The sequence below is a fragment of the Hyaena hyaena genome, unplaced genomic scaffold (assembly GCF_003009895.1).
Source record: "Hyaena hyaena isolate Hyena2069 unplaced genomic scaffold, ASM300989v1 scaffold_683, whole genome shotgun sequence".
NCBI lineage: Eukaryota > Metazoa > Chordata > Mammalia > Carnivora > Hyaenidae > Hyaena > Hyaena hyaena.
Genome location: NW_024081314.1, coordinates 987,531 through 1,013,264, shown reverse-complemented (window position 1 = coordinate 1,013,264; position 25,734 = coordinate 987,531). Strand labels below are relative to the sequence as shown.

The following is a 25,734-nucleotide window of genomic DNA, read 5'->3' as shown; positions in this document are numbered from 1 at the left end:
AAAATGGAATTCATATTTATTGAACTTTCACAGGCAATTCTCATTTCTGAGTATCATGTGCAAGAAATGTATGAGAACACAAGGCCATGAAATAATTTGAAAGTATTGAAGTATTTCCACTACATTTTAACAAATTGGTAAAATTAAAATGTCAAAATACATAAAACATAGAAATTTACTCAGTAAGTCATAGTTCTAAAAATCAATTTTCATTTGGAAGATTTTTCTTCTTAAAAAATATTTTAACCCTCTCACCAAATGGGGGAAAATTAATAAACTCAAACACATGGGAAATAATATATAGAACATTTTATCTGTACATATATATATATGTCTTAGGTTTAAGGACTGATACTGATAGAACAATGTATCACTGACAATAAGGAACTTAAATTTTTTAATACAGAAAAAGCTAATTTTTCCTTTCTTAAATGTTTATTTATAGAGACCACTTGTTTAAAAACCTGGACCTGCTTTTCTACTTGTTGCATGTGTGAATCTAAACCACAGTATGAGTCTGTTTTCCAAGCCAATTTTATACAAAGAGAATGAAAACTCTTCGGTATAAAGTGTGTGTCGGGGCGCCTGGGTGGCTCAGTCAGTTAAGCATCTGACTCTTGGTTTTGCCTCAGGTCATCATCTCACAGTTTCATGAGTGGGAGCCCCGCTCAGGCTTGACACTGGCAGTGTGGATTCTCTTGCTCTCCCTCTCTCTGCCTCCCACCCCAACTTGCGCTCTCAAAATAAATAAACTTAAAAAAAAAAGCGTTTGTATGCCAACACAAGTGAAGCTCCTCTATGTGTATATGACACTGTTTAACTGAACACACAATCAGTAGTTAATGGAAAAATAATCTTCCAATAAATCATTCCGCTATTTTTATTTGGCAATTTCCAACGGCCAGACTGGAGCATATCTTTAGCTCCGCATAGCATAAAGCTAAGGAAAGCTTAGCTTTGGTGACAAGTATTTTTAAAAATGTCATGCCTCCTGATGAATAAAATACCTGTAACATGGATTTGGGATGTGGTAATTCTTCACCTTGATAGATCTTTATATAAGCCTTAAAAATAAAGAAAAGAAAGAGACTCATGTTCAAGTAATTCCATTCACTATTTCTCTAACTCTGTTAAATTGTATTCAAAGGTCTAAAGTCTTGACAGTTTTGGGAACTATTATCTTTCTCACGTGTTAATCCCCCCTTTCTTAGTCTCTGTTCCCGTTTCCTGAAGTGGCCCTTTCACCCGATTCCGTTTGCCAATCCTACCCCTCTTAAAGGCTTATGTCGCTGCCCCGTCTCTAAAACCTTCTCAGATCCCTCGCTAGGAGTAACCTTTCTTGTACATTTACTTACAGGAATTTGGACCTGCTGCCCTCAGCGTTACAGAATACCTGATTTCTGTAAGAGTCCTTAATCTCCTACTAAGTTCTAAGCTCTTCCATAGTATTATGCACAGTAAAAATTCACATTTTAGATAGTTAAATACCATGTCATTAACTACTAATGATCATTAACTGTCATTAAGAGGCAGGAAGGTAAATAATCACACAGGAGATATGTGAGATATTTTAAATGACAAAAATGTGAATTTTAAAAATTGATGGGTTAGTCCTTGGAACATCACTCCACAAATGAGATGCGTTACTGACACTCCCCAATATATATGTGGGTTGGTTAAAAAAAAACACAAAAGTGTAGTATTCGTGCTCCTGAGCAAAAAATAAATGCAAATTTAAAGTAATTCCACTTCACATCAGTCTGTGGTGCAGAGAGAGGAAATGTGGAAGAATTTCCTCTAGTAGGAAGGTAAAGGACAGCCCCTTTGGGAAAATCCTCAGAATGAAGGTAAAATTCAGTATGGGTCATGACTGAGGACTACATGTTATGGACCTTGAGAAATACCTCCTCCCCCAACAACAACAAAAAACCAGACTTTACTATCTCTCAGATATATTTATACTTCAAAATATATTTCTCTCAAGATAAAGTTAACACTAAGAGTTTTCTTTAAAATTTTAATTTCAAAAGGCAAGCTACTCTTGGGAGTCCAATCACTTTCTTATCATATTTATAGATTCCTCATAACTTTGCCCCTATATTACAGAGTCTATACTTATCACAATGTTCTAGAAATGAGAGTGATACCTTGAAGTACTCCACCAGACCTCGGCAGGTGATTTTGTTCCCATTGATCTCTTTAATATCTAGGCTCTCGGGACTAAGTAGCCAAGGAATGAGTATTTTCAAGTTTTTGATGAATTCATCATCTATTTCTACAAGTAAAAGCACATTCATCATTATTTTAAAAATCCAATCCAGTCCTCACAAGCATACAATAGATAAAACATCCTTGATTTCCTTCACCTCCTCCCCAGTGACAAAGCCATCACTCACTTTCCCGTCATCTAAGCAATTCCTGAAACCCACTTTTCTTGGATGGTCCTCCTTGCGTAAACTTCTGCTGGTCTTTACTTCACCTACATGTTTATCTTCTCTTCCACCTATAAAGTAACTTTCTTGATATTAAGCATTAAGCAAATATTTTACACCCCATTCGTATAACCTTTTCATGTATTCTGAGGAGTTTGTTGGTAGTTTTATATATATAGGCTCATAAATGGGGAAAAGGCCAGATACTCACTGGTTTATAAGATGTATTCCTGCCAGAAAATGTATGCAAAAAATGCTCTATTTTTAGTGTTTCCACCTTATGAAAAGTGAACGGAACTGAATAAGTTGTGTTAACTAGGACTCAAGTTCAGAAAGATGGTGATAGTAATGTGAACCCTGGTGATGAAATTCACCCATACAAAATATCATGGCAAGAAAAGGCCACAGAGGCACATCAGGGTGTCTGAGTTGTCTACCTATCATGTTTAGGACAACTGATCACACACAACCCATGTTACAGTGTTAGGTTCAAGTTTAACATAACGTATTTAGCAAAGTAACAGAAAATACAAATTCAGAGAAGTCTTTTGAACACAGTGATAATTTCTAAATCATTTCAAAAGATATAGAAAAATACACCTACATAAAAAGCAAGATATGTCCAGAGATTTCATATCTATATAAATGTAGTAACTGCCTGTAATTTTTAAAACTCTGAATTTCAGCAGAGTCACTGAGTTTTCGGGCTTTGGGACAAGTGATTTCTGAGGTCTCAAGAAATAAGATTCAAACCATGTGGTTGTATTTGCATTCTCCTTGCATGTTATTACAACCCCACTATACATGGAAATACTAGTTTACATAAGAATTCATGTTTTTCTTCTCTTGCTTGCTGCTTTTATGAGACGCATGAGCATAATGTTGGAAATCCTTCAGGCTTCTTTTATTTCATGTTTTGTATGCCTTTGAAATTTTAGTGCCCAATCTTTGATGAGTACTTACATAGGAGTTTATTCAAATGTATTTTGCTGTTTGCATTGTATCAATTCTTACTGATCATTGTGCTTTGTATTAATATATAGATTTATTCAAATATATTTATCAAAGTTATTATTGCGGTTTGGTTTTCAGTTACCAATATTCACTAACAATACTGGTGTCTGTATTATGTTACCATTTGCATCTGTATTCACTGATACCAGTAGGCTTTCTTTTTTTGCCATATCACCTTGGGGTTTTTTTTTTTCAGCATTTGTAAAATATTCCTATGTATCTTGAATGTATGAATTCTTCCTGAATTTCTGTATAAAACAACAACCTTTCTCATTATAAAATTACTTTAAAACAACTTCTAACACATGTACTTAAATTCCATTCCCCACCCACTCCCTTATAAAATTGGAACGGAATAAGATACACCTTTATCTCATGCACCAGCAGGTGTGGTAATCATCATTAAAGGAGCCAGCATATAACCACGTATTTGGATTAAAAATGTGTTCTGAAGATGGCATTAGCCATAGCCTTTGTTCTCACTGAGACCAATGCCAGATACCCCAATTCTGGATTCAGATAACACAAACCAAAGATTCACAACGTACACAAGTGGTGAGCTCTTGCTAATGCCATCAGTTCAACACAGTACACACATGACCCAGAACATCCACAGGCCAGTTCAGAGCAATTTACAGAGGTGTGCTAATTAGCTCTGGCCCACTGCAAGTATTCAAATAAACATGTGTGGGGAGATCATTACCGGGGATGCTGTTCTGTTTTCAACATTCCTTCATTATCTTTGCCACCAGAGTAAAATTCTGCTAGGAATTCAGGGGCTAGGCCAAAGTGGTACCTGTCACGACTGGGGACATGGTGACATGCTCTGTAAGAACACTGCGGGGCAGATGCACTGTTGTAGCACTGCTGTGCACATCAACCAAGGAAGAGATCTTCTCAGGATTGTCTGACAATTCATTAGAAACACCTTCTTAAAAAATCATTCCTTTGTGGCAGTGTTTGGCTATGCTGCCTGAACTCTAACTGAAGCTGCTGAGGACACATCTCCACAATTTATGATGTGGTTGTCTGATGGGGTCCCCCAACATAGGGCAACCTCAAAAAAAAAAAAAAGGTAACTCCTTATTCATTAAAAGGTTAGACTGACTACATCAGGAGAGGTATTCAGTGGGCACCTGGAAGAAACTGGTTGAATGCAGCATGAATGAACCTGATCCTTTTGGTTTCCTTTGTGGGAAGCCACTAAATTGATAGCAGCTAAATTTAATCATACTATTATAAATTTCATAGAACACTGGAAATGGTAAGGTAGCATTTTCAATAGCGAGGGACCACGAATAAATAGTAATTATACCAATTCTTACTGCAGATAGTGAACTAGAAAGTATTTCTTTAAGTGTGTGAAAGAGTATGTGGGCACTCGCGTGTGCCCACAAACAGAACAAAACAAAAAAAGAACAATTTTTGCACAAATACTAATTCCATGGAGGAAGAAAGTGGCTATTCAGATGCCAGCCTTCTAGCCAGCAGCACAGCCAGTGCTAGATAAGACATCCCGGATGGAACTTGCATCCAATTACAAGACTCAAGACGGGATGGAAAAGCAACGTAATAGCTGACTTTCAAAACTGCGCAAGGAGAAACTGAGCCTAAGAAGAACATTATGACAACAGACAGATGTAGCAGGGGTCCTAGAAAGCCTCATCAAAATGCAATTTTGATGGGCACCTGAAGCTGCTTTTCATTTCTTTTTCTCTCAGGCTAGCCACTCTGGTAAACTCCTAATTTTGGGGTACCTGTAAAACAACTGTGTAGGTTAATGTATATTTAGACACATAAGTAAAATTTGATGAGAAACAAATCTGTGTAAAAAAAATGGGGTTCTTGGGGCACCTGGGTGGCTCAGTTGGCTAAGCATTACACTTTTGATTTTGGCTTAGGTCATGACTTCACAGTTCAGGAGTTCAAGCCCCACTTTGGACTCTGTGCTGGCAACGTGGAGCCTGGTTGGGATTCCCTCTCTTTCTGCCTCTCTCTATGTCCCTGCCCTGCTCGTGCTGGCTCTGTCTCTCTGAAAATAAATAAACTTTTAAAAAGTGGGGTACTATACTTGTGTGGTTTGTCTTCAACCCTCTCCCTGAGCTCTCTCATTGAAAAACGTTATCAGTTAATTTAAGAACTGTGGCTGTACACTGCATGAATGGAATAAGCCAGAGTACTTTCGTGTCCCAATAAAGGACTGTTGGTGAAGGCCTGCCCCTCCCCTGCCTGTTTACAACTCCCCGACTCCAGAGAAGAAAGAGGGGCCTTGTGGAAGCCCTCTCTTTATGCAATTTATTCAAAACACATTGACGGCATTAGGTAATTGCACAGTATCAAGAGGTCTGTGTGCTCATTAGTGGGTTGGAATTCCGAAGTGACAGTGAAATGATAGGATCCTGGAATTCCTCCATGAATATGTACCTAGTGCTATCTGTTCTGTTATACAAAGTTTATTTAAAACATGTATAGAAATACTGCTGATGAAATTTAAGATTTTATTTATGATACTGGCATAGTTAAATATAAGGTATCTGACGATAAATGCCATGGATACAGGGGGAAAATATAGGTTTGCTTTTCAAATCTGCCAATTCCGTAAAAGTGAATACACGTTATGTTGTCCCCTTTTAAGATTAATTTTGAAGCCCTTTGAGAACAGCTGTGCTGAAAAGCTTGTTATGTCACTGTGTCACCACCCCTGGCACGATGCAGAAAGGCTACAGGAAATGAAGCAAATATCTGAACTCACTGGTGTGTGTACCCAGTGCTAGCCTAACAAGTAAAAAGTCAGAAATGTTTTTGTACTACTTTGAATTATAAAACAAATATCTAAAAACCTGCTGATTATCTATTAGGAACTATTAACTTGTATTTCTTCAGACCCCCTACCCTCCACCCCACCCCACCCCTTTTTCTAACAAGTTGAGATTCTTTGGAATCTTAAAATGTTAGGAATGCCTCTCTGTTTGACGGACAATTACACACTATTAGAATACACTATTTCAGAAACACTCTGGTGCTTCTGGGTTTTTCAGAAACTGGTCCTCATCCAGAAGAGGATTTCATTTTTAGCGAAGGTTTTAATAATTTATAATTAAATTCTTTGGTAGCACTTTTAAAGAGCTTGAGTTCAGAACTATGCAATGTTTCTTTCAATCTTTAATTCTATAACTTACCATAGTAATTCTGTAACTTATCATGCAGCATTCCAATAATATAGACATCTGTTTTTCTCCTCTAATGCAAATAAGGCAAGTTAAACAGGAAGACATTAAGGAGCATTTCTCAAGGTACAGACAGAAGTAGGAAGCTCTGTGAAAAGGGCAGAGTCTCTGCCTCCCAGGTGAACGCAAGACTTGGCCTATTTTCTCCATGTTATGTATTCAGTACCCATGGAATCCTATGGCTCACCAAGGAGGTGCTCAGGCACCAGCCCAGCATTCCCAGTTCTCCTGACAGCTTTTAGTCGTCAGCCTCACACAAGTGGAGCCGTAAGCCCAGTAGATAACATGACAATGTTACAACCAGACTAAGTAATGTAACTATAGTCATTAAAAAAACATACCTTTCAGTTTTCCGTCAAAGTTTGGATTGGTAGCTACTTTTAAGCCAGGATGAGGTAGCAGAAAACAGGAGATTTTGGTGAAACAGGAATGGATGTGTTTTCGAACATTCTGTAGTTCTTCATGCTGGTTCCCTGAGACCTGCAGTAAATCATTCTAAAGTTTAAACTACTTTCAACATAAATTGAACTCCAAAAGAATTCTGTGGCATCTTATATTTGCTATGCCTGTCTGGTCCCACAAAAATAAAAATGACATGGCAGGGCTGATAAAGAATAAAGTCTTGGGTAAACAGCCATATCTAATAATATGTCATTATTATTACATATATATGTCATTATTATTACAATTAACAAACACTTACTCTTAGGCTAACTCAGATAGGCCTTCCCATTTTTTACTATAAATTAGTGGGTCACTATAAAATAGTGACAACTATAAATTTGTTCTAGCTCGTTCTTATAAATTCCAATTTAATTCAAAGTACTCACAGGAGACATGAATAGCTCATAAGATATTCCTACCTTCATTTCAGAAGATACTCAAGACAGCCTCTTGTCACCTGGTAGGTATACATTAAAATTCTAGAAAGGCCTCTGAATAGTTGGGTATTTATAAGCTAAATTGCCCCTGTTTTTTCAAATATATTTGACAGTTAATAGTACAACTACCCTAAAAGTAGTTATAAGCCAAAAATGACTTTAAAATTTTTTACCATATGTATCTGTTGTCATCTATGTTCAATATAAACAGTTAATTCAATATTGCACTATCCTGATACAGAAAATGGAGAATCCTCTAATTTCACTTTCTGTGAACTATTGGCAAAATGTTCTAAGACTGACTTTGGGGATTTCAAAATTTTATATTTTTGTTAGACTGACTTTTAAACCTCAATGAAAACATGAATCCAGATATTTGTACTGTCAGCCTTGGACTGATTTCATTATTCAAATTAAAAAGATTTATCTTTAGGAATAAGTCATTGATTTATAGATATCTACAAAAGAAATTCAATATTATTATTGATAATATTGAAAACTGTAATTCTGAAAGGTTTGTATTAAATATCAATCTTAGTTTGTTAGTAGAGACACTAGAAGACTGTATCTAATAAGTATCCATCCTGCAAATCATTCAACAGAAATAATTCTCAATTACTACTGGTGAAGTTTTATTCACCTAAATATCTAACAAACCTTGAGGCGTTTTTCCAAGAATTTAGAGCCACCTTCAGCTCCGTATGAAAATTCGTATGGGAAACTCCAATCCCGAACAAGAAATATCAGACTCTGAGAAAGAAGAAGAAGAAAGGATTGATAAGGAGACTTTAAACTGCCTCCCTATGCTTTATATGCAAATCAATGAAGTGCTACTGTTGTCTTTATCTGAGTAGTGTTCTACACCACACTATGGAATTACAACAGCAAACATAAAACCTTTGAAAGTTTCTGAGCAATCTCTCCCCCAGAGATCACCCTTCCTGTTCCCATTAAGTGTAAACAGAAAGCTGCCCCCAAACTGACTATGGTGACATACAGCCAGTCAGCCAGTTTGAGGGCACCTCTGTCTCTCATCTCTTGTGGGGGGCACATTCTCCTTGGCAATTTGGGGACAGTTAGTTACGAAGACTCAAGTTTTATTTAAGGAAACTTTTATCTCTTTAAATATTTTTCCTCTACAACTTCTGTCCCATTCTCTTCTTCAGGGGCTCTCAGTTTACATACAGGGTATGCAGATGGGTGGGAATCCAGCCTTTGTTGGGCCCAAAGCTTATACAATCTGTTAGGGGGAGGAGGGCTCAATAGGAAAAATACATAATTGGGCTTGATAGTGAAAATGTATTTAGAGTGAGAAAAATTACAAATTATAAATACATCAAGCTGACAAAAACACAAGCATACACACATACAAATCCTGAAAAATAATTAACATACCTTGGTAATATTCTTTTCCTACTGTTTTTGGCTGCAAATGATTGGATTGCTTCATCATACAATGATTTTGAAATAATTTTTGTTAAAAATCTAACTCAGTCTATCCTCTAATAAGACCACATTTTTTATTATAAAAATTAGTATTGGTAGTTCAGAAATGTCTCTGCCTGACAACTTACTTGTAATGCCGTGTGCATTTTTAGTTTCCTCATCTGTCAAATAAGAATAATAATGGAATCCATCTCGCAGGACTAAACAAGATATGTATTAGGCATTGGAACAATGCTGTATTAGCTATTTGATTTTTATTTTAATAGGCACATATTTTAGGAAATAGATAGACCATAGTTTACCAGTTTTTCTAGTCTCCTAGATGTTTTCCAGTTTTTCTACTAGGAAATGCATTGATAAATATCCTTGAAGCTGAGTATTTGTTCATATCCAGCAGGGAACTGTGTTCCCAAAATTAGGACAATCATTAGAATCATTTGAGAGGCTTTTAAAAGTACAGAATTCTTGGGCCCCTCCCCAGACCTCTTGGAACCAAAGTAACAGTAGCTTTCGTTTAAGTGCCTATCATATGCCAACCACAGTATCAGGAATTATGCACATATTTCATGCATTCCTGCAACAGCCAAGAGATAGGTTATAATTTATGATTCTTTTCAGAAGAGATATATAAAAATCACCTCCACCTAACATTAAGTGACTTGGCCAAAGGCACACAGAGATAGAACAGCTAGCATTTAAACTTGGGTTACTTCAGAACCTTGTTGCACTGCCTCAACAGTAAGTTTAAAATATGTTCTGTAGTTTGCAATCTGAGGTCTGATAAAAGACCTAACTTTTTAAAGTTAGATTAAGAGCTGCTTTGGGACACCTGGGTAGGCTCAGTTGGTTAAGCGTCCAACTCTTGATTTCATCTCAGATCATGATCTCAGGGTTTTGAGTTCAAACCCCACATTAGCTCTGTGCTGACACTGCAGAGCTTGCCTGAGATTCTCTCTCTCTCCCTCTCTCTCTCTCTCTCTTTCTGTTCCTTCCCCACTTGTGCTCTCTCTCAAAGTAAATAAACAAACAAAAAAAAAGATACTTCGAATTTTAGTTTCAGAATAATGTAGGAAATTGAGAAAAAATAATTTTTATGAAATTAGTTATCTTTAAATGCTCTTTCTACAAGTTTAAAACTTCTGAGTTTTTAACTGAATCTTTTAGCCTAGCTTGTTAAAATTTGTTTACGTCTTAATTCTGTTTTAATATATGGATTCTCCCTCCCATCATCCCCTCTTTTCTCTTTATCTGTTAAAGAACCTAAATTTAACCATAAATTCTATATAACCATGTAGAGTTTCCCACAACCTGGACCCTGCATATTCACGGGCAGTTCAACATGTTCTTTTGTCCTCTGGATTTCTGCAAATTGGCAGCTGCAAACAAAACTGTGATCTCAGGTTTTATTTCTTTGGCAGAGTGAAAGAGGCACATAGTTTATGATTATCTCTCTTTTGGTGAAACTATGTCATCTTTGCTTATCTGAAGTTTATTCTTCAGTAGCTTTCTCATTAAGGGCTCAGGACAACAATATCCTTTGCATTCTTACATGCGGATAAGTTTGTGATCCGTTATAACAGTTGTGATTTTCTATTTGAAAGTCAATTTTGCTGGATATAAAATCCTTGGCTCACATCTTCTGTCCTGACACCAGGGACACCTCTCAGTTTGCATTATGGATATTCTTGTTTCACAAAGTGGAAACTCTCCTCTCTTTTCTTCATTTTGGGGATTCTTGTGGGGAGAGGAGAGATTCTTGTGGAGAGGAAAAGTTAAAAATACTTCTGGGGACCCTGGCTGGCTCAGTCAGTAGAGCATGTGACTCTTGATTTTGGAGTTGTGAGTTCAGGCCCACTTTGGGTATAGACATTACTTAAAAATAAAGTCTTTTAATGGGTCGCTGGGGTGGCTCAGTCAGTTGAGCATCTAACTCTTGATTTCCACTCAGGTTGTGATCCCAGGGTCATGGGATTGAGCCCTGCATTAGGCTTGGAGCCTGCTTGAGATTCATTCTCTCTCTCCCTCTCTTCCTTTGCCCCTCTTTCCTTACACCTGATCTCTCTCTAAAATAAAATAAAATTTTAAAAAATTAAATTAGAATACCCCTCTCCATGATCTCAAACAGTCCACCATCTGTAATAGATGCCCATTTTTGTCAAAATGAAATACAGTGATTTGTATTCAGAATATTTCTACCTAAACACGTATTTTGAAAACAGAGGTTGGCTAGGAAGCAACTTTTACAAAACAGAGGTTCATGAACAAGGATAAATGAAGCCAAGTATGTGGATTTGGCTATATTTTGCATTTTTCTGGGAAAATTTTAGTTTTATTTGTTGGTCTTTTTCACTGGCTATCTCCCTAAGTCAATATAACGAGGATCATGTGTAGAATAGGATCAAATATGAAGTCTTATTTTCTCAAATCAGGAATCTATATTCTATTTCTCTATCTGCAGTATTAAATTCCCAAGTTCCATTCCTAATGCTCCCATTCAGTGATGTGCTGGTAAAGTGGCTCTCCAAATGACTTGATTCTATGGAGTCATTCTGTATTTGACCATTTCTGTGGTGTAAATCTGCCCAACATGGCTGATTTTAAGCTATTAGCATTTAATAATTGGCTTATATCATTCCTGCATATTTACTAAATTAGTTCTCATGAATTGGTATAAGCCAGCTATATCATACTCACTGGCCCCATCCCCAGGAAAAGACTAGCTTTTCTAGAGCCATGTAGTCAGTAAATACTTGAACTGGTTTTTAACCATTTAATCAATAAATTTCAGTTCCAGTTTTAGTGAACAATGAAACAAGGTTTAGAACTTGTTTTAAACCCATCTAACAAGTCACTTCAATCAAAAGCCCACTGAAAGCCAACCAATCAGTGACAGCTTCATACTTAACAGAAGAAGCATTCCAGAAAATTCACTGAGACTGATCTCAATCCATTTAACACCTCCATAGCCAACATGAAACATGCTTCTCTTTTCAACAACAAATATTCTAAAACTGAAAACTTGTTCTTGCCTCTGTAAACCACATAACTCCAAAACTCCTAAACCCTATGTATAATTATTAGTTTACTTTGTTCAGTGAGACTAAGCCTCACCAGCATAGCTCTTTTACTTGATAAAGTAATAAATTCAGCTTTGGCTTTTGTATCAGATTTGAGTGATGGTCTCATCCTTTGACAGTTCTTGACGTCCCACTGAGGTAATTGTGAATACCCTCACTTGGCAGCAGTCTCTGAGACCCTGAGAGTAATAGGTGCATTCTCCTTGTCCCTTGTTCCAAAATTCCCTTTGCCCTTCAAATTTACTGCCAGGTGAATGTGTCTCAACAATGATCTTATTTGAGTTCTGATTTGTTTCACGGAGCTTCTTGTTGCTGATTAATTTGTTATTCTAGGGTTTTTGTTATAAAGACCCAGTAGGTCTTCATATAAGGTCATCAGTTCTAAGCCTTTGTGTAGGGTAATTCAACCTTTAGTTTTGGAGGTGAACTCATTTGATAATTAGACCTAATTTTTATATAAGGTTATTAGAACTTTTGGTTTGGAGGCATACCATTTAGTAAATATTTTTGTTATTAATCTCTATGCTTTTGCTGCTTCCTCTGCCCTCTTGCTTGACAATCCATACAAAGTCCTTGTATTGTGTATTTTTGCTTGAACTGTCTTGTGTTGCTGAATGTATAGGGAAGTGCTCCAGAAAGAACATACAGAGGCCCAGACTTCATAAGTTTCCAAACCAATCAAGATGCCCCAAGGACTAATGGTTGCAGGTCTATTAAACTGGCAACTAATTTATACAAAAGTAATTACTCAAACTTGGCCTTGGGAGCTCTACAAAACTTTTAAGAGGACACTCTCGATCTTGTCAATTTGTGAGTCGCTATTCTTAGTCCATAATACAGGACCAGTGGCTATCAGATGACTGATCGATCGTACAGCACTGTACTGACTTCTGCTTGCTTGAGGAAGCAAGCTGCTTTTCATAGCACACACTTTTGACCAACCTGTTACAGGCTTGCATATATCAAAGCTGGACCCTCCTCCTGGAAAAACATCTGCTTTCTATTTGTACTGCACTATAATCCTAATTGTTACACTTATAAATGACCTTTTAAAAATTTTCAGAATAACAGAGGTCATTATGGTGATCTTTGTACATGTTCAAATAAATTAAGAGGAGTTCTTTAAAATTAAGAGATAAAACATCTCTTAATAACTCATTAATTAGCTTCTTTAATTAGTAAACTGAGACTTCAAAATACTGAATCCAAAACAGTGGCTCTCAACTTGACTCATACCTTCTGAAACTTACCCTCCTTGTATCTTTTTCAGTTTTATCTTCACCATTCACTGTACCCCTTCAATTCCTTCTGCTCCCTCCCCTGACCTCCTAACTGATTTCCTAGAAAAGGACTAGCCACATTGCCCCTAACAACTTCAAACTGCTAGAAGAGAAGGCTGTTCTATAGAAGCCAAATTTAAACCCAGGTTGAGAGCTGAGTTTAAAGGAATTTTTTTTTAACCCAAGAAGACAGAAATTTGCTGCATAATTCAGGATTTTGTTAGATACTTACTGACCCAAACTATCAGTTCTGTTCCAACTAGTTCACTTAATTGTTAGTCCCTTGGATGGGAAAAAATGGTTAAAACTAGTAGGGTAAGAAAGACCAGAAGAACATCTAAACAAACCAGTTCTGCAAAATAAGAATAACAACAATAATAGTAATAATAAATTAAAACATTTGAATAGCCTTAGGGGGGCAAGAAAAACAGATAAAACATAAGACCATTTCAGAAGACATTCTCTTAGTTATTAATTGGTCAAAGATTCAAAATTGTAAACAAAATAAAGATCAATCACAGGAAACATATACAGACCTCAGGAAAATTTCAGTCTTTTGGGTCCCTAAATAGCTGAAATAAGAGGGTTGTGAAATCAATCATCTGAGTTTCCACTATTTCTTACGAGGAAATTCACGTTGATATACAGGTGCTTTGGATTACAAGTGTGTTTCCAGAATGAATCATGCTCACAAACCAAGGTTTTACAAATTTTAGTTATAATTTTACAGTATATAGCCTTTTAAGATTGGCTTCTTTTGTTTCATAATATCCATTTAAGGTTTCTCTGTGTCTTTTCATGGCCTGATGGTTCATTTCTTTCAGCTCTGAATAATATTCCATTGTCTGGATGTACCACAGTCATTTTATCCATTCTCCTATTTTGTTTTTTTTCAAGTTTGAGCAATTATTAATAAAGCTCCTACAAACATCTGTGTGCAGATGTTTGTATGGACATAAGTTTTTAATTTCTTTGGGTAAATACCAAGGAGTACAATTGCTGGATCATCTGGTAGGAATATGTTTAATTTTATATAAAAAAAAAAAAAAACCCACCAAACTATCTTCCAAAGTGGCTGTACCACTTTGCATACCCACCAGAAATGTAGGGGGGTTCCTACTGCTCTATGTCCTCATTTGGTATTGTTAGTGCTCTGGACTTTGGCCATTTATTCAGTTTCCTTGTATGCTCACATACCCCTCATGGTATTATCCATCTTGACTGGTGATATGTACCAGGGAGGGGCTGAATTCTAGGACTTAGCCTGAGGCCCCGTGAGAAGCCAATGCTGAGGCTGTTACGCTTCAGGTGAGCAGTCTTGGGTGTTCAAATCTGTACCTTTTTCAAGCTTTCAAGGGCTTTTTAACTTAATTATACTCTCCTGGTTCTTGATATTTAAAGAGGGGTGGGAGAGAAGGGAGCATTAAAGGGCCCAATAGTCTGCTTATATCCAATACAAGCTCATATATTTATTGTCCTGATGTCCTGCTATTCCAAGAGGCTGAGTTGGTTGCTATTCTGATACTTAGAGCAATGAGGCAAGTGATGGTTCACAAGGGTCACTGTGTAAGGAAGAGAAAGTACCTCCAAAAAACCTGCACCCACCCAATCAATACCCTGTCTCTGGTTCTTAGCCAGCTTTTGCTGTGACTTGTAACCTTTTCTATTGTCCCAGGAATCTTGTTTGCTTTTAGCTTTTATGTTTGACAAATTCATCAGTTTTCTTTAGGTTTCTGTGACATCTCTAGAGTTGAACAAGAGGAAAGAAGATATTCTTGCAGGAATCAAAATATCTAATTCATCTTTTCCTTTTCCCAGTTCTTTTATTTATTTTTTGTTTTTCCCCAAGAAATGTTTTTCCCGTTTCTTTAAAAAAATAATTTGTTAAATTTTCAGTTTCCCATTTAATCTCCTATTTGCATCAAATAGCACTAACAAGGTATTCAAAGGGCTTCTTGAATGAAATAAAGAAAAAAAGAAAGAAATGCGACCCTCTCAATTAATTAATGTACCTGTCATACTCTTCAGAAAAATTTAGTAAGAATATACCATCATTTTATGCTTCACTCACCTGAAATGGCTTCAGGAATATTTCTTCCATCGCCAGTCTGCCATATTCAGTGAAAAGCTATTAAGAGAAATCACATACACACAAACACACAGAAAAACTTCAGTATCTGCAAAGTTTTACTTCTGTGGTTTCTTCCATTCATTTTCCCCCTCACTATAACAAAATACTATATTAAGGTTATAATAATCATTTTAAGAAATTAAGTATTACATAAAGCAGAATAATAGTAATTGGATATTTAAAAATTAAGAACATAAAGTTTATGTTAAAAATAAACTTTCTACTTCAAAGCTAACACCTTTATATCAAGAATGTAGGGCAGTTTTTTGTAGGGAATTGGGGGAGAAAGAACATGTTAAAAAATCTTTCAAAGCAGAACTTGCACAGATGAGACCAGAGCGCCATGAACTACGTTGGACATATTTAACAGAAGTTGTTGCCTGAGGAAATTTAGTGGTGCAATGGGGTGAATTATTACAAAGGCATAGAAGCATCTGGCTTAAAAATACAACCAAATACATTGCCTTCTTCTGTTTTTAATTGCTCCCAATTGAGAGGCACCCTCTCAGTTTTTGTGTTGTTAGAAATGTAAGGAAGGGGTCAAAGAACAAAGGCCCTAGGGGGTGACTGTGATTAGGCCTCTGATGAGCATGTCATCAGTGGAATGGGTTTCCCCATCTGTACACAGGAAATGCCACTTCATCCACAAGACTAACAAGCCACAGCAGCCACTCAGAGCTGGGCTGCAAGTGCTACAGAGGAAGTGCACTTCTTTGCCACTCTCGGAGAGCTCCCACAGCACCACCCGCCTCTCCTGCAGGAGGATCGAGGAAGCCCAGAGTAATTGTAGGCATCTGATTAGAGTGATTAAATGAAAAGTCTGGAATATCGTTTCTGGAATATCACAGCTTCTCCTGGGATTAGGCACTTTCATTAGAATCATCTACCAACAGAATCTGTATTCACAATCTTTTTTGAGGAGTATGGAAGTTTTGTCATTTACAGGAACATTTTTACATGGTCTCAGAAAAAGATTACTTACTCAATATCAAAGTCCAAAATCAGCCCTTCTTTAAGAAATCCCTAAGCTGGTATTGAAAAGTGCCATGCCATTAACTTGGAAAATAACTGGCTAGGTTATGACACGTGCCTGAAGAAGCAAATTGTACTTATTACAAGAAACATCTAACAGTTATTCGGTGTATTACCTATTTGTCACAAATGCTCAGTGTGACGTACTAGAAATGTATTTGGGAATAATGTCGAGTGTGAACTCCAAATGATACTGCCAGCATCGCAGGTCACCTGCTCTATCATCCTCTGTTGTCTGTTAAACCTGTACATGGCTCTTATTGCCGAGATAGAGTATACATTGAAGGTATACTATGTATAGTATATGCAGAGGGAAACTATCAGAGAAACAATAGGTTTTGCTGTGTAACAAAAATAACACGAATTGAAAGAGAGCAGAAAGTGTTACAGAGGTGTGAACTATCTTTACGAAATTTCTAATCTTTTACTTATCTGACGTGTAAATGCTGCTTGGAGCATGGAAGAAGACATGAGCCCCGGAGGTGCCCAGATCTCTGTGCCTACTCTCTACCACTAATTAGCCACATGAGTTTGGGCAAGTCATTTACTACTTTCAGCCAAATTTACCACATCTATAAAATATGAAGGGTCAATTAGGTGTCACTGAAGTCTATCAGATCTAAAATAGAGTTTTATGAATTGTCATCAGGTAGCCCCTCATAATTCTTAGGTATAAAGCGGTCCACGGGAAATAAAAATCTGGCATGCAACTGATATCATACTAGCAATTATTAAATCTCTGACCATAAGACTTCAACTTCACTTTTTTTCCTCTGCATTTTTGCTGTAACAATACCCTGAGAGCAGCATATAGAACAGAAAGGTTTTTATAATGAACTATTAAAGTATAGTTGATGTACAATGTTATATTAGTCTCAGGTGTACAACACAGCAATCTGATAGCTCCAGACCCCATGCTACGTTCACCACGGTAAGCAGTCACCGTCTGTCACCAGACAACGTGCTTATGATATTAATGACTGTATTCCCTATGGTGCACTCTTCAGCTCTGTGAGTTATTTATATCATAACAGGATCAACATCACATTTAGGGTCATTTTTAAGCCAAAGATTCTTTCCCTACTCTAATTCACCATACATTTTCAAATAGACAGGGCCAACAGCAAATAGCTTTACAGTAACAAAGAACTTTGAAAACTGAATTAGAGAGAACATGACCATACAGGGCAGAAACAAGAAACTGGAAATAAGACAATCTCCATTTGATTGTGTTTCTAAATATCTTCTGAATTGTTTAGTTTTCCAGGTAGGAAAAGGCCTAACAAAATCCATGCATCTTCAAAAGATTACCAGATAAATCAAAAGAAAAGAGTGTACATATTGTTACCTGGAGGTGCTGAAGATCATCCTCCTGGACATTCTGGGATAAGTTATACACCTTGATTAAGAAATAAAGTCAAAATGAAAAAATAATTGGCATCCTTCGAAGTACTTACTTTGTCATTTTTATAAATACCAATTTTCACAAAATCAAACTTTCTTATAGGTATTCTTTTTTCTTAAGTGTGTTTATCTTGAAAGAGAGCAAGCACAAGTTGGGGAGCAGTGGGGGTGGGGGAGAGAATCCCAAACAGGATCTACACTGTCAGCTCAGAGCCTGATGAGCAGAGAAACTCATGAGCAGAGAAATCATGACCTGAGCCAAAGTTGGATGCTTAACCAACTGAGCCAGCCAGGCGCCCCTACACGTACTCTTATATAATGGTATTTATAAGACCTTGACAGAGGAGTAAAGAAAGATTGAGAAATCATAAACAATGTACAATGATCATAAAATTGTCCCAGAAATACAACAGCCACCTGCTCTGGAGACAGAATATTAAAATTAGTTATGAAACTAATTTAATGATTAGTCAACAAAATAATCATTCTTACAAGCATAGCAAAATAAAAGCAGTCTAGATCTGAATAAGCCATACACGGAATTTTATCTTGAAAAATTATGTTGACTTTCTCACAGCTGATTAACTTAGTTAAGTCTGTGGAAAGTCCTATTACACTGAAGTTAGATTCTGAGTATCAGGCTCATATCCTTATACATGTACATAACCACTTCATGAACAGACCACATTCCTAAAATGACATTCTTTTTGTTTTTTTGGTTTTTTTTTGAGGAGTAATTTCAAAAAACAATGAAGGAGACTTCTATGTTTGTGTACTGACACAAAGAGTATACATTGTGCACTTATTTAAGTCACAGATTGTTTTTCAAATAATAAAAAAGTCATTACTAAGGACTTAAGATTTTTCAGTGAAAATATTAAATGTCTTCAGGTAAAATAGAAATATAGATAATAAATAACTGTGTTTTTTTTTTACAAATAGTTTATTGTCAAATTAGTTTCTACATAACACTCAGTGCTCATCCCCACAAGTGTCCTCCTCCATGCCCATCCCCCCCTCCCCCCCACATCCATCAGTCCTCAGTTTTTGTCAGCATTCAAGAGTCTCTCATGGTTTGCCTCTCTCCCTTTCCCCCACCATTTCCGCCCTTCTTCTCCCCCTTGTTCCTCCGTCAAGTTCCTCCTAATCCTCCTATACGTGCAAACATATGATATTTGTCCTTCTCTGCCTGACTTATTTCGCTCAGCATAACACCCTCAAGGTCCATCCATGTTGCTACACATGGCCAGATTTCATTGTTTCTCATTGCCATGTAGTATTCCATGGTATAGATAAACCACATCTTCTTGATCCATTCATCTGTTGATGGACACTTAGGCTCTTTCCATGTTTTAGCTATTGTGGAGAGTGCTGCTATGAACATTGGGGTACATGTGCTCCTATGCCTCAGCATTTCTGTATCCCTTGGGTAAATTCCTAGCAGTGCTATTGCTGGGTCATAGGGGAGTTCTATTGTTAGTTTCCTGAGGAACCTCCACACTGTTTTCCAGAGGGGCTGTACCAGTTTACATTCCCACCAACAGTGTAGGAGGGTGCCCGTTTCTCCACATCCTCGCCAGCATCTAGAGTTCTCTGATTTGCTCATTTTAGCCACTCTGACTGGCGTGAGGTGGTATCTCAGTGTGGTTTTGATGTGTATTTCCCTGATGAGGAGGGATGCTGAGCATCGTTTCATGTGTCTGTTGGCCATCTGGATGTCCTCTTTGGAGAAGTGTCTGTTCATATCTTCTGCCCATTTCTTCACTGGGTTGTTTGTTTTTTGGGCGTGTAGTTTGGTGAGTTCCTTATAGATTCTGGATATTAACCCTTTATCTGATATGTCATTTGCAACTATCTTTTCCCATTCTGTTGGTTGCCTATTAGTTTTCTGGGTTGTTTCCTTGACTGTGCAGAAGCTTTTAATCTTGATGAGGTCCCAATCATTTAAATAACTGTGTTTTAATTGGCTTGCACAAGTGGTTTTATACTGCTGATTATGAAGAAATTAGATATTAAGTTCATATTTTACAGGCTCATTCATTTAAGAAGTCAATTTTTAATTTTTTTAATGTCTTTTTAAAAATTTATTTCTGAGACAGAGAGGGACAGCATGAGCAGAGGAGGGTCAGAGAGAGAGGGGGACACAGAATCTGAAACAGGCTCCAGGCTCTGAGCTAGCTGTCAGTACAAAGCCCAACGCGGGGCTCGAACCCATGAACCGTGAGATCATGACCTGAGCCGAAGTCGGACGCTTAACCAAGACTGAGCCAGCCAGGCGCCCCAAGAAGTCTATTTTTAAAAGCTAATCAATCACAGGTTATAATCATGACTCTCATTTTAAAGCTTTTTGTAAAAAATATTCAGTCTTCTTGTATCCGCCCTCTCACTGTGCTAACCACACATGATACACATGGCTCACGAGCCTAATTCTCTGCTCACTTATATATCAGCCTTGACTTGTTCATCCCAACCACTTTGCCTTCCTACCTTTTTAAACTATCTTACCCGTCTTTTAACTGCTTCTTGGCCACTATTTCTTCTTGTTCTTTCTAATAAATAGAAAATATCTAAAAATTGTCTTAAAACCTTTTATGCTATGTGTTCCGTGGTTATAGTAAAGCTCTCAGAGACTTATCAGGACAATTTTTACAAGTTACACTAACTTCAAAAACAATACTTAACAAGAGACAAAGAAAAAAGGAAAGAAAGATTAAAACTTTTTGTAAGAAATTTATTTTCCTAAATGTATTATTAAGTGTCTTTAAAACCTGGGAAGGCATATAAATCCTTTTATACTAAGCAATGTTTCCACAGGCTATGTAAAAAAAAAAAAAAATCCCATTTATAAATCTTGTTTCAGTAAATGTAACTTATAACAGGTAGTTCCAATATATCTATCTGCATACATTATAAGACTTAATGTTATTAAGTTTACTGTAGGCTTTAAACAGAAAAAATTATCAGTGAAATAACACATACTTTTCTGGCTATCAGCAGTTTCAAAACTGATCAGATATAAGATTACAGTAACCAAACCAATTCTACTCTTATAGAAATCGTAAGAACTGGGATGCTAATTGAGCCAAATAACATAGTTACCATTTCTGTTATTGGTCTCACTACCACATGTATGTAGGAATACACATATCCATAATAATTAAAGTAACAGCTATTGAAATGGATTCATTTTATTCTGTACCTGTATTGAGCTGATCATTGTGCTAAGCGCAAACACCGTGGCCGAATCTCTCAGAGTTGACTGACTATCAAAGGTTCCCTGAGTGTCCATCAATAGCACTGCAACCTACAGGCAAACAGAGTGATCACTGGTATTTTATAGAACATGTGCAGGATTAGGGTTCCTACAAAGTTAACACTATGAGAACTATGGCAAACCATTATCAACGGATACTTAATAGGTAATTGTTTATGTATGCCATTAATGCCATAGAAAATGAAAATATTACTTAGCTGAATACTATAATGATTAATTTTCACTGGTAATCCAACCTAACAGAAACAGCGCTGAAACAAAAGATAGCTGTTAGCTTGCTCATCTGCTGTTCTATCGTCCCTATGATTTTATCAGCTTGATCAACAGAAAAGGAAACAAGGAATCCCTTTCCGTCTTCATGTCCAACAGCCAAAATTAGTTTTCAAAAGATCATTTTCAAAGATCCTGAACAGTGGTAACTACTGCCAATTGAAAACTCAATTTTCTTTACAAAGTTTGCATCTTACCTTCTTGCCATCAGGTTTATTGATGAGGAAGACTTCACTCCATATCTGGATTCCTGTGGTCTCTCGTTCAGACCCACCTCTCCATGAGAAACCAGTCAATGGTTCATTGTAATCTCCAACCCAATCGACTGATTCCTGTAAATTAAAAAGGTCTGTGATATGGAAGTGGACGGTGGTATACTTGGTGGTATACTTTGTTCCCTGCATTCATTCTGGCATGTATCTCTCTGCAACTAAGGTCAAAAGGAAACACCATATCCACATCTACTGTACTGATACAATTACTTTCTTTGTTATCTAAAACATTGTAACAGAGGAGCAACCATGTGCTACATTTTATTCTAGGTCCTGGGAATACGAAGATATCATTCCAGATCAGGAGAAGCTTATAGCCTAATAGAAAGACAGACCTAACAAACCATTATGATGCAATATATGCATGCCAAAATGGATGTGCATATTGGGCAAAGACAGAAGGCAGGACAGACAGAAGCACAGGAAAAGAGCTAACTAACTCTTGGTCGGGTAAGACTTAATAGGAGAGGTGGTGCTTGTGCTAAAAACTGAAGGATTTGGGAATTTCCCAGGTGAGCAAACTTGGGGAGGGCATTCTAGAAGCAAAGAAATAAAGACAGGGGAGAGCATAATATGCTAGGATATACACAATAATAATACGTATAAATGCTTTAGCATTGGAGGAGGAGGGAGTGAATAGCAAAGGAGAGGCACCTAGTAATAGATGCAGAAAAACAAAAACACAACAAATCTCTTACACTTTATAATCTGGCAAGTGCCATTTAACACAAGGAACATGGCAAGTGTTACTGAGCATTTAGTTTTAATGTTTATTGCACAGTTAAAACTATGAATATGCCTAAAACTGTAAAATCCCCCAGTATGGAAACTAATATGAATACTAATTTTGTTCACTTAATTTTCCCAGCTGTGTTAAGTAGCGTATTAATGGTGATATGATAGAAACAGAGGGTTCTGTTCGGTTTCAAAGCCTGAAGTACTTTGGTAGTTCTATTCTTGATTTGTTTGCACTGAAGCTAGAAATAGAAGTATTAAAGTTAACTTTATAGGGGCACCTGGGTGGCTCAGTCAATTTAGTGATGTCATGGTCTGTGAGTTTGAGCCCCACATTGGGCTCTGTGCCGACAGCTCAGAGCCTGGACCGTGCTTCAGATTCTGTGTCTCCCCTTCTCTCTTTCCCTCCCATACTCATGTCTCTCAATTATAAATAAACGTTAAAAAAAATTAAAGTTAAAGTTCACTTTACAAAATTACTCAAAAATACCCTAACTATAAAAGATCAATCCAAAATGAATAATTATGGTATAAATACATAACATAAAGTTTTTTGGGTAATATGTATTATGCCTTAATATCCGTATTTACAGCAGAAATGGCTGTGGGCAAAAGAGTAGAAAAAACTACTGGTACATTCTCCATTCCCAACCCTCAGTCCCCTGACTCTGCTTTTGGTTTATCCTAGGTCCCTTAAAGTCTCATTTCTGTGCCACACTCTTGTCTCAAATGTTGTAATGCTGTTCGTTGTCTCTGGGGATGGGGTAAGATAAGAGAGAACATTCTGGGATAACAGCAAGATATACCTGATAGGATTTGGGGCCATTTCACGCATATGCATTTTCAAAAAAAAGCAAATGTACACCTACAAGCTGTGCATGTAAGTGTATTTAATTTTACAACAAAAGATAAAAACTACTGAAATATATGATGATGATGTATACTGAAATATTTATGAGGAAGTGTAACAATGTCAGCAATTTACTTTGAAATGAATAAAATAATAAGATGCAGTGACAGATGTAAAGAAGGAAGAATAGCTGGAGTCACATGTGATGAAGCAAGAATATTAATGATAAAATCTAGGTAGTTGATACATAGATGTTCACCATGAAATTCTTTTAACTTTGTTGCCTGCTTGAAAAATGTCATAATAAATGTTGGGGGAATATGATTTTAATATAAAACTTATGATAAAAGTTATTTGACACACTTTAAACACTCTAAAGGGTAAAGTTTATTATCCTATTACTATGCTGTGTCTCTAAAAGAATAAAGAAAATAAGTATGTTCTCAGGGAAATGTTGCAAAGTGGCTTCAGACAAAAGTGGCCTATGGAAGTCAGAATGGTTATACCACAGCACTTTCAAACTAGTTCATATTAGGGAATATGATAATGGACGTGGAAATACTTAACATTACTAAATAAAAACACAAAGTGACAAAAGCACAGAAACATGAAAACGTTTTAAAACACTTTTTTGTTTTAGTTTATTTTGAGAGACAGAGTGTGCAAGTGTGTGCACACGTGGGGGTGGGACAGAGAGAGAGAGAGAGAAAGAGAGAGAGATAATCCCAAGCAGGCTCCACGCGGTCAGTGCAGAGCCTGACATGGGGCTTGATCCCATGAACTGTTAAATCATGACCTGCACTGAAATCAAGAGTCGGACACTTACCTGACTGAAACACCCAGGAGCTCCTTACAACATGTAACGTACCTGGTTGTACATGTATCTCAACATGAAGTCCATCAGGAATGATTTTCCTTTCCTAAACGCTCCAGCTACAGACACAGCAACCACCTCCTTGTCCCTGACAGCCTCCGAGAGAAGGATCCGATTAAGTGCAGCTTCATCTAACTCAAAGGAATGGTCATCTTTGACGACGAGGACTTGGACTGGTGCTGCCTTTTTCACTGGCTCCTCCTCTTCTGAGCTCCATTCATATGTCTTTTCTGAAAACCCACCTGTTGAATAAAACAGCAATTTATTCATCTAATCTTCTCAAAATACCAAGAAATGTAGGGTACGTCTCAATTCTCAAATATCTGAAACAGGGGCATAGTGGAATTAGAAACGCTCATTTTAATGACATACATTAATGTCATTCACATCATGTTTCAGAAAGACATATCTGGTCTTGCTGATCATGTGACCAAATCAAACAGAATTTTACTCTCAAGAAAGCTCTAAGTTAGGACAGAGATCTCTGTGTGCAGAGTGAGAAGGAAATTCAAAGCATTCTACTTTTGGAGTACAGGAATAAAAGGACTTAGTTTAACTTAGTTTAACTTAGCTTCTTCATCCCCTAGAAATAGGTTTAGTTATTCACATAAATATCCTTGTGACACTTTTTATAAGGTTGAACATACATAAGGGGAAATGCATACAGGGACTTGGAATCACAGATTTTTCAAATTGGAATAAAGTTTGAAAGCAGCTAGTTCAGCTCCCTTCAATACATGCATGCCATCCACAAAATACTATATTCTTAAATGTCTAAAATTATACTTCATAGCAATGGAGTACGACCATCTTCAAATCCATAGCAAAGAGGCCTAGACACAATTCAATTTAAAAAAAAAAAAAGAAATTTTGAAATTTATTTGGTGTGGCAATCTTATATATAAGCTGTGTGACCCTGGGAAATTACTAAACTTCTCAGTTCTTCATCTGCAAAACATAAACTACTAATAGTACCCATAAATAGGGTTATTGTAAAGACTAAGGGAACTACTATAAATAAAGTGCTAAGAACAGTGCTTGGCACATAATAAACTCTAAAGGTTAGCTATCATCATCATCATCATCCCCACGATTATCTTGGTGTTATAGACCGAACTAAGTATCCCTGGAAGGAGTTTCTGCCTATTTTCCAGAAGTGTGCGTGCGTGTGTGTGTGTGTGTGTTTTTTCAGAGTTTTTATTTATCTGATAATTATATAAAGAACTGATACAACTCAATAGCAAAAAAAAAAACAAAAAACCCACCTAATCCAATTAAAAAATAGGCAGAGAATCCGAACAGACCTTTTTCTACGGAAGACATGGAAAATGGCCAACAGACACATGAAAAGATGCTCAACATCATTAATCATCAAAAAAATGAAAATTAAACCAAATAGATATCACCTCACACCTATTAGAATGGCTATTTTCTTTTTTCTTTTTTTTTTTTTTTACAAATAGTTTATTGTCAAATTAGTTTCCACATAACACCCAGTGCTCATCCCCACAAGTGCCCTCCTCCATGCCCATCCC

General features: G+C 36.8%; 1 protein-coding gene across 2 annotated transcripts in view; it reads right to left on the bottom strand.

The window, feature by feature from the left end:
* The window catches only part of ATL1 (atlastin GTPase 1), a 76,017-nt gene that overhangs the window by 6,314 nt on the left and 43,969 nt on the right, over window positions 1-25,734 (bottom strand). For both annotated transcript variants that reach the window (XM_039217338.1, XM_039217337.1), the window contains exons 3-11: window positions 24,194-24,441; window positions 21,666-21,800; window positions 21,124-21,228; window positions 17,869-17,919; window positions 15,429-15,485; window positions 8,212-8,304; window positions 7,015-7,153; window positions 2,148-2,275; window positions 1,008-1,064 (exon numbers count right to left, since the gene is read on the bottom strand). In XM_039217338.1, coding sequence (XP_039073269.1) covers window positions 1,008-1,064; window positions 2,148-2,275; window positions 7,015-7,153; window positions 8,212-8,304; window positions 15,429-15,485; window positions 17,869-17,919; window positions 21,124-21,228; window positions 21,666-21,800; window positions 24,194-24,441 — 1,013 coding nt within the window. The remainder of the gene's footprint in view (window positions 1-1,007; window positions 1,065-2,147; window positions 2,276-7,014; window positions 7,154-8,211; window positions 8,305-15,428; window positions 15,486-17,868; window positions 17,920-21,123; window positions 21,229-21,665; window positions 21,801-24,193; window positions 24,442-25,734) is intronic.